The sequence below is a fragment of the Zootoca vivipara genome, chromosome 12 (genome assembly GCF_963506605.1).
Source record: "Zootoca vivipara chromosome 12, rZooViv1.1, whole genome shotgun sequence".
NCBI classification, from domain to species: domain Eukaryota; kingdom Metazoa; phylum Chordata; class Lepidosauria; order Squamata; family Lacertidae; genus Zootoca; species Zootoca vivipara.
The window spans coordinates 58,065,527-58,074,551 of record NC_083287.1 but is presented as its reverse complement, the minus strand read 5'-3'; the positions used below and the strand labels follow the sequence as shown (position 1 = coordinate 58,074,551).

The window sequence follows — 9,025 nt, the reverse complement described above, 5'->3', positions numbered from 1 at the left end:
AAGGTCCTTTATGACAAGGCAGGTGGGCTCAGTTCTTGATGGTCTAGAGAACCTGCCCAGAAATGGAAACACAAGGAAGGCACAAGTAATGCAACTCTCTCTCGCTGTGTGTGTTTATACTTTTTAGAAATGTTTAACTTCTGCTTGGATGGACTATGAGAGAAATGTTTTGGTGTCCTCGTGCAACACAGTTCAGTTCTTTTTTTGGGGGGGGCATAGTTTTTATTCCTTTTCCTCTTTAAGCTATTTATCATGGTTGCATTGAGATATATCTTTGTTTACATTAGAGCATATGACATGCAACAATTACATAAAATTAAAACTAAGACAACAATAAACACATACAAATGTTTATGACAAAGTTGTGTCAAAGTGTATATACCACAAGTATGACAATTACTACAGATGAAATGGTGCAAAGTAGCGGTGACAGTAAGTAAGAGGTATTTTGTATCAATAACAATTAGAATTTATAGGAATTTATAGGAAAGGGGTAGGGAAAAATTAAAATATGTACTTCATGCACGCTAGACTGTGCTGTAAACTTTGGGTACGGTTCTTCCATACGCCTCTTTATTTGTGTAATCAATAAAGTCACATCAGATTGCATAAAAATCGTCATGATTCTTTTGCCCTCTTGCTACTTTTAATTTTTGTGGCAGTTTTTCCAATCCTGTTGTTTGCCAGATTGCATTAGACTATTGGTCATTAATCAACCATTATTTGTGATTTTTCCCATGTCCTGGCAATGGTTGTTCTTGCAGCAGTTAATGGATGTGTTATGAGATTCTTTTCCCTTATTTTGCAACATATTGTGACTTGCAAGTTAAGTAGAGCCAGTCCTGGGGGTCTGTCTGCCTTGTAATCAAAGAGATGCTGGAGACACAGGGCAAGGGAGGGCGTTGCCTCATGGTGTGCTTCCTGAAGGCTTCGGCTCTCCGCAAAACAGGGCTAGAATGAGACCATATTGAATTAGGACACAAAAGCATCGGAATTCAGAATCCCACCCTCCTGGCACCTAAACAGGGACAGCATTGGCATGCAGTACATTTTCCAGAGGAGAGGGCTCCTTAATAGAATGAGGGAAAGTGAAGAAATGGAAAGCTCCTAGGCCTATAGTGACATCTAGGGACCATGGATGGGAAGTTTGCCTCAATGCAGGGCAATCCTCTTGAGAGCTCAGTATACATTTCTTTTAGACTGCACAGATTCTCCCCAATCAGTGACATAGTAAGGGGGGTGCGGTGGGTGTGGGCCGCCCTGGGTGTCATCACTGAGGGGGGGGGTGACAAAATGGCAAAAATAACTGAATTGCCAAAGCCTACAAAGACATGGAATTTCATTGGGTATATTGCTTTTAAAAAAGAAAGTTTAAGCAGCGTTTAAAAGAAGCCTGCCCAATGAAGGTGTCTGCCTAAGATCAACAGCCCGGGAGACCCAGGGAATAGATGCTGTCCCTCTAAAATATGGATTTCTTGCAAGTGCAGGACAGATATTAAGCGGCACTTGTGAAAAGTCCCAGTTCCAGAGATGGAAGTCGGACAGGTCAATCCTTCAAGTAAACTGACCCCAAGCTATTGAGGGCTTTGTACACTAATAGTCGCCCCTCTAATTTGGCTGAATAACAAACCAGAAGTGCAGATTTTTGACAGTGTTGAGGTGAATGATGTAGAGAAAGAAGCCTCTCCGTCTTCCTGCTACTGGAGGAATTTCTGTGAAAACAAGGCCTATCACTGGTTATGTTTTTGCTAGAATGAACTTGAGTTGAACATTGGGTAACTGAGGAAGTGAACTTCCTCTGCATTCTCCCTGCCCTGCCCCACCACCTCCGAAACCTCAAACCGGCCTGTTTCCTGTTTCTGTGAGAAAAAAACACATCAAGCTGCAAGTCAGTTTCAAGTGGCAGCAATTGTGCGGATGGAGATAGCTGCTCTCCCTGAACCTAAGTTGCTTCACTGCAAAAACGAATGGTCCCCCCCCCCCAATTCTCTAGGCGTGGACAATGAAGTCACCTCTCCACAGAGTCCTGGTGTTGCACCTGATGGGAATCTTCACAGGAGACAATCAGGTATGAAAGGGCACCTTGGAGGGTGGAGGAGGGGGCAAAGGGGTGGGCTTCAGTCCAAAATTTCATCTTAAACCTGGAGTTTGGGTTTCACCAGCCTCCCATGATCAGAACTGGAGGAAAGAGGAGCTGTGGCTATGAAGGTCCGATCTCGAAGATGAGAAGCCACCAGTGTTGTCTACAGGGTTTCAGGCAAGGGATATTCCCAGCCCTTTCTGGAGATGTCACCTGGGACCTTCTCCTCTAACACAGGGCTTTGGCTCAGACATTCCTCAGACTTGGTCCAGGCATTCTTCAAGGAAGTCAGTCACTGCTAACCTCCAGGGTCAAAGGTGCTATACCTTTGCAAGGGCTGGCTTTTGCAAGTATCTGATTGGTCCATGGGCAATGTAGGTAACTGGATGCCAGATGAGATGGACCCTGGGAAACATAAGATCCTGCCTGTTGGATCAGGCCAGTGGCCCTTCTAGTCCAGCAGTCTGTCCTCACAGCAGCTGACCAGATGGGAAGCCCACAAGCAGGGCACAAGTGCGAGAGCCCTCTCCCCACCCTGTGGTTTCCAGCAACTGGTATTCAGAAGCATTATTACACACAGCTGTGGAGACAGAACAGAGCCACCATGACAAGCAGCCACGGAGAGCCTTCTCCGCCCCCTAAAGATTCAGATCTTTACTGAAGAAGTTGTTCACAGCTCTGCCCCCCAGCCCTCAACAACTAGGGGCAGAGGTATCAATGCCTTTGCATGGAGCTGGAGAAGTCAGAAGGAAGGGTTGCCGAGAGCCCCAGACGATACCAAGGGAAACATTGCTTCCTTTTTCTCAGTGCTAACTGGACACAATTCAACTTCCAGGAAGCCAGGAAGCCAGCCCTCTTCACTTTTAGCATAGATATATTTTTTGTTTTCTGCATATGTGCAGTTGGAAACAGCCTCAGCACACACCCCAAACAAGGAAAAGGGGCAGTTTGTAAAGAGTCTCGTTTCCTTTTTATTGTTTTCTTAGAGTAGGTAGTGATTTGGGGAACACCTTATTTATTCAGAAAAAATTATGCACTGCTTGATTTGTGATGCGGGTGGTGCTGTGGTCTAAACCACTGAGCCTAGGGCTTGCCAACTGGAAGGTCAGCGGTTTGAATCCCCACAACTGTGTTAGCTCCCGTTGCTCGGTCCCAGCTCCTGCCCACCTAGCAGTTCGAAAGCACATCAAAGTGCAAGTAGATAAATAGGTACCACTACAGCGGGAAGGTAAACGACATTTCCATGTGCTGCTCTCGTTTCGCCAGAAGCAGCTTTGTAATGCTGGCCACATGGCCTGGAAGCTGTCTGTGGACAAATGCTGGCTCCCTCGGCCTATAGAGTGAGATGAGTGCGCAACCCCAGAGTCGTCCGCGACTGGACGTAACGGTTAGGGGTACCTTTACCTTTACCTTTTTATTTGTGAAAACTAAACAAACCTCAACGTGCTTTACAAAAAAATATACAACAACAACAACAACAACAACAACAACAACAACAACAATTTATTATTTATACCCTGCCCATTTGGCTGGGTTTCCCCAGCAACTCTGTGTGGCTTCCAACAAAATATTAAAATCACAATAAAACATCAAACATTAAAAATGTTCCCTAAACAGGGTTGCCTTCAGATGTCTTCTAAAAGTCAGATAGTTGTTTATTTCCTTGCCATCTGATGGGAGGGCCTTCCACAGGGTGGGCGCCACTACCAAGAAGGCCCTCTGCCTGGTTTTCTTATCAATAGGAAAAATCAACAACGTAAAACTTTCAAAAAATTAAAAAAAACAATAGAGTAGAAACAGATTGGAGGACACTCCTTCCTTGGAGGTTTTATAGCAGAGGTTGGACGGCCATCTGTGTCAGGGATGCTGCATAACCTTGACCTGAGATAGGAGCCTCCATCGCAAAGTCTCACCTTCCCAGCCTCTTCGTACGCTAAGCTGCTTACCCATCTTATTCTTTTCTGCTTGAGGTCTCCCATAACTCCAGCCCAAGACAAGACCGTTTTTTAGGCAACGAGTTAATGCTTGACATGGCCCTGAATTCCTTCGATGACCAATATGAGGGCTGTGAACAGACGATGGAGGAGGAGATTGCACAGCTAAACCAAACTGAGTTCCTCAAGAACAAAATTTATGCCAGAGCCTGGAAGTTAACAGCCAACTTGAGGGATGATAGTAAGTGGCTCGGAAACCTCAGGCCAGAATATTCTGCAGCAATCATGGCTTATACCTTTGAAGAACCCAAGTTGTATCTTGATTTCAATGCAGCTGTAAGAAAAGCTGGGGAATCGAAGGCACATTACCAGAATAATTTCAACTTCAAGACCTTCCACTTTCTCCTGACCAGAGCCCTTCAGGATCTGAGGATCTCCAACACCCCCAGTCCCCCCTGCTACAAGGTGTTTCGTGGAGTCAGCAATATCCACTTCAGCGCTACCGTTAAGGATACGGTCCGTTTTGGCCAATTCACGTCCTCGTCACGGCAAGAGTGGATTGCACAGGGTTTCACTGCAGATTCTAAATCGGGAGTTGGGCAGCCTGTGGCCAAAACCATCTTTGAGATTTACACTTGTCATGGGGTTCTCATCAGAGAATTTTCTGACATGCCCGTTGAGGATGAGGTTCTGATCCCACCCTACGAGCAGTTCAGGGTGGTAAGTTCCAGAAAGGGTGAGGATGGCACAACCCACATACAGCTCCACTCTGCTGGAAAATTCAGCAAACACAACTGTGCATATGCAAGGGGTAAGAACCCAAGCAGTTACTCCTGGGATCAGAGAACAGAAAAGTTCCTTCCTTCCTTCCTTCCTTCCTTCCTTCCTTCCTTCCTTCCTTCCTTCCTTCCTTCAGAATGGGAGAGGGATAACTGTCCTTAATCATAGTGCAGACCTATTGATATCAGTAATTTAAGTCAATTTATTTCATTGCTCACACTCTGAATATGTCTAATATTGGATGTCAACCCCTAATAAAACAAAGTAAAAGCAGCATCAAATAGCAGAGTTAAAATTATAATTACAAAGAAGAGGCAAAGAAAGTAAACTTCTTATAGAGTTGCCATATGTCCTCTTTTCCCAGGACATGTCCTCCTTTTCATGGGTCGAGTCGTCATAGCGATCCATAGTTAAAAGTAGAAGTTGGCAAATTATTATTATTATTACTACTATTACAGTGGTGCCTCGTTAGACGGATTTAATTTGTTCCATGGGTCTATTCTTATAACGAAAAATTCGTCTAGTGAATCCCATAGGTATGCATTGAATTTTTTTTTTTTAAAAAAAAAATTTGGCCATAGGAATGCATTAATTGAATTTCAATGCATTCCCATGGGAAACCGCGATTCGCTAGACGAATTTTTCATAAAATGAATTCGTCTAGCGAGGCAACCTCCGCTAGAAAATCCTTTCTTTAAGCGAAAATTTTGTCTTGCAGGGTGTTCGTTAAGTGAGGCACCACTGTATTTATTGAATTTATATACCGCCCTATACCCAGGGGTCTCAGGGCAGTTCACAGAATAAAATCAAGATATAAAACCACAAAATACATACTAAAAATAAAAACAGCAACCCTCTTATTTGCTCTTCAAAATATGGCAAACCTAGGAAGGTTATTTTTAGAGGGCTAACGATGTCCTATATCTGGCATGGGAATCTCAGGCCCAGGATCTGAAGGAAGATGCCTAGGCTTCTCTCTAGCCCAGGGGTCCCCAGACTTACCGCGCAGCGGGCCGGTGCCCGCCGCGCCGACCGCGGGGCGGGTCGGAGGGCAGGGGAGTGCGCGCGCAGCGGGCCGGAGGGCGGGGGAGTGCGCGGCCGTGCGCATGCGCACACGCACACGGGCGGGAAAAAAATCGCCGAAAATCGCTTGTGCGCATGCGTATGGGCCTCCCCCGACCCGGAAGTGCATCGGAAATGACCTCTTCCGGGTCGGGAGAGGCCCATACGCATGCGCACAAAGGATTTTCAGCAATTTTTTGCCGATTTTTAAGATCGTCGCCGCGCCGCGCGCCGTAAGAGCGGGCGGCGGCAGCGGGCGGCGGGGGTCGTTGCGGGCCGGATTGGGAGGCCGATTGGGCTGCATCTGGCCCGGGGGCCGTAGTTTGGGGACCCCTGCTCTAGCCCTTTGCCTTCTGGGCTCCACTCCTCACTGTATCAGCTCTGTAGCCTCCTCACATACTTTTCACAGTGTGGAATGTGTAGTGGTGGAATGTGTAGCTAGTGTGGTGTAGTGGTTAAGAGTGGTAGACTCGTAATCTGGGGAACCGGGTTCGCGTCTCCGCTCCTCCACATGCAGCTGCTGGGTGACCTTGGGCTAGTCACACTTCTCTGAAGTCTCTTAGCCCCACTCACCTTACAGAGTGTTTGTTGTGGGAGTGGAAGGGAAAAGAGAATGTTAGGCGCTTTGAGACTCCTGAAGGGGAGTGATAAAGCAGGATATCAAATCCAAACTCCACTTCCACTTCTTCTTCTTCTTCTTCTTCTTCGGGTGCAATAATGCCATAGGGCGCAGGTGAAGGTTAATAATACATGAATGACTAATGTTGTGATTCTTGTTTTAGGTGGGAACTACGAGGACGATGCTGTGGACCAAGGGTCACTAAAGTTTTTGGACCAGTGGGAACACTCCGAATTTTGAGAAAGTGCTGGGTGGGCCAGTCACCAGAGGTGCCAGCTTGTGAAGGCAACTGGAGGGGCCAACGTTATGTGTGTGATGGCAGGACGTCGGGAGGAGCTGGGGGCACAGCTGAACGCAGCGGCCGTGTGGCTTCAATGGCCAGTGGGCTCTGCCTCTGCCACCTCCCAGGGCCACCACCGACAGGGGGCTGCTTTGAATCTCCTTCCCTTCCACAGCAGGAAGAGGAGGAGCCAGATGCCGGAGCTGGGCCACGGTTGGCTCCACACTCTGCTTCAATGCTTTTTGAATGTTGACGGGGTGCCCCTACCACCCAAAATATGGGGGGAGGGCCAAAATATCTGTGTCCCCAGGAGCTTAGGACCCTGCCAGTCACAAAATGGCTGCCTCAGAGATGTGAAATAGCACAAAATCTAACACCAAACCTGGTTAGACACATATCACGTTGATATCCAACACACTCTCTGCTGTTAAAGACACGAAGAGGACAATGGAAGCTAAGATGATCCCCAAATGTTCTCCAGGAAGGTGATAATCTTGGGAACACATTGATCTCTGTCCTTGATCTTGTGGCATTTGTGATTCTGTTTTCCACAGCGACAATTGGGAATGTTGCTTCCGCTGCCTGCAAGCAGCTCTAGCATGGCATCTGAAGTCATCCTTGTATCAAAACAGTTCTCATAGAGGTTGTAGCCAAGGTGATGTAGGGTGATCCCGGTTGATCTCCTGGATGGTGAACAGGGAGGACAAGGTGTGCCAGTAGAACCTAGACCAGGCACAGGCAAACTCGGCCCTCCAGATGTTTTGGGACTACAACTCCCATGATCCCTAGCTAGCAGTGGTCAGGGATGATGGGAATTGTAGTCCCAAAACATCTGGAGGGCCGAGTTTGCATATGCCTGACCTAGACGATTCGTTGCAATAAATGAATCAATTAAAAAGAGTGAAACTGCTACTCACAGCTGAATGAAAACAAGCATGATATGATCCACAATGCTTAGTATTCATTTAATTATCTTATTGCATTTATATCCAAATTGTATTCTATTCTATCCATTATATACCATGGGTAGGCAACCTAAGGCCCAGGGGCCGGATCCAGCCCAATCACCTTCTAAATCCGGCCCAAGGATGGTCCGGGAATCAGCGTTTTTTGACATGAGTAGAATGTGTGCTTTTATTTAAAATGCATCTCTGGGTTATTTGTGGGGCATAGGAATTCGTTCATATTTTTCTCCAAAATATAGTCTGGCCCCCCACAAGGTCTGAGGGACAGTGGACCGGCCCCCTGCTGAAAAAGTTTGCTGACCCCTGGATTATACAATAGAGGCTGGAGACTCAGGCTTCATTTCAGGACCAGGGATGCACACAGTCTTGACAGAATAAAACCGAGTAAAAAATGAATCACCCATCCCCAAAGTTTGTAAAATACTGTCAAGTTTATGCAAAGGCTGCTTTTGCTGCAGTGGTTTTGACTGCTTCAAACGGGGGCTGTATAAAGTCCTCACTTGTTCCTCAGAAGGAAAAATGGGGGTCAAGGAGGCGTTTTTTAAAAAAATGTTTTTTAAAAAATAAAGGATGACCACTGGGTAGAAAACAGGTAAGGTAGTTAGAAGCCATTTGAGTCCAGGTGGGGAAGCACCAAACACCTCAATCCTTACAAATGAGGCCTGGTGGGTTGAAGGGTTGTGTGTGTGTGTGTGTGTGTGTGTGTGTGAGAGAGAGAGAGAGAGAGAGAGAGAGAGAGAGAGAGAGAGAGAGAGAGAGAGAGAGAGCAAATAGAGTAATAATAAATAAAATCTCTGAACCTTGGAAATGGCCTTCGTTTCATGTCATCCTCACCTCCCTCCTGCAGGTGCGATGATTCAGGGCATCCTTTGGACCCTTGACCAGACTCATTTGCATTCTTGTGTCACCATCTTCAAAAAGCAACAGGAATAGCCAAATATCTTACTAAGGAAGACCCAGGAAATAAGGAAACAGAAGAGGCATGTAGGGAATCTTTTCCCAGCTCCCATCGGTCCCACAAGTCTGGTGGTCAAGGAAGAGGAGAACTGTAGTCTGTAGGACGTCTAGAGGGCCCCAAGTTTCCCCAGCCATGAAATAGGGGCTATTTCCTTGATAAATGCGGCAGTAGTGTTGGAGAACCACAGCATCCCTCTGTATGGTGTTATATGGGGTTTTGTAGGGGGAAGGACCCCTAAACCCCAGAAATTAATAAATGGTAGGATTTTGATTATTTGGGGTGTGAAGGGAGAAATGCAAGTTGCAGAGGAATTCCTGGGCTAGCCTGGGCAAAATGACCTGGCCAGG

At 46.5% G+C, this 9,025-nt stretch overlaps 1 protein-coding gene across 1 annotated transcript; it reads left to right on the top strand.

The window, feature by feature from the left end:
- Positions 1-1,894: 1,894 nt before the first annotated feature.
- On the top strand, positions 1,895-6,735 carry LOC118092305 (erythroblast NAD(P)(+)--arginine ADP-ribosyltransferase-like). Its single transcript, XM_035130231.2, has 3 exons — positions 1,895-2,068; positions 4,051-4,825; positions 6,639-6,735. The coding sequence occupies exons 1-3, from the start codon at positions 2,003-2,005 to the stop codon at positions 6,713-6,715; spliced, it is 918 nt and encodes a 305-aa protein (XP_034986122.2). The 5' UTR covers positions 1,895-2,002; the 3' UTR covers positions 6,716-6,735.
- Positions 6,736-9,025: the final 2,290 nt, after the last annotated feature.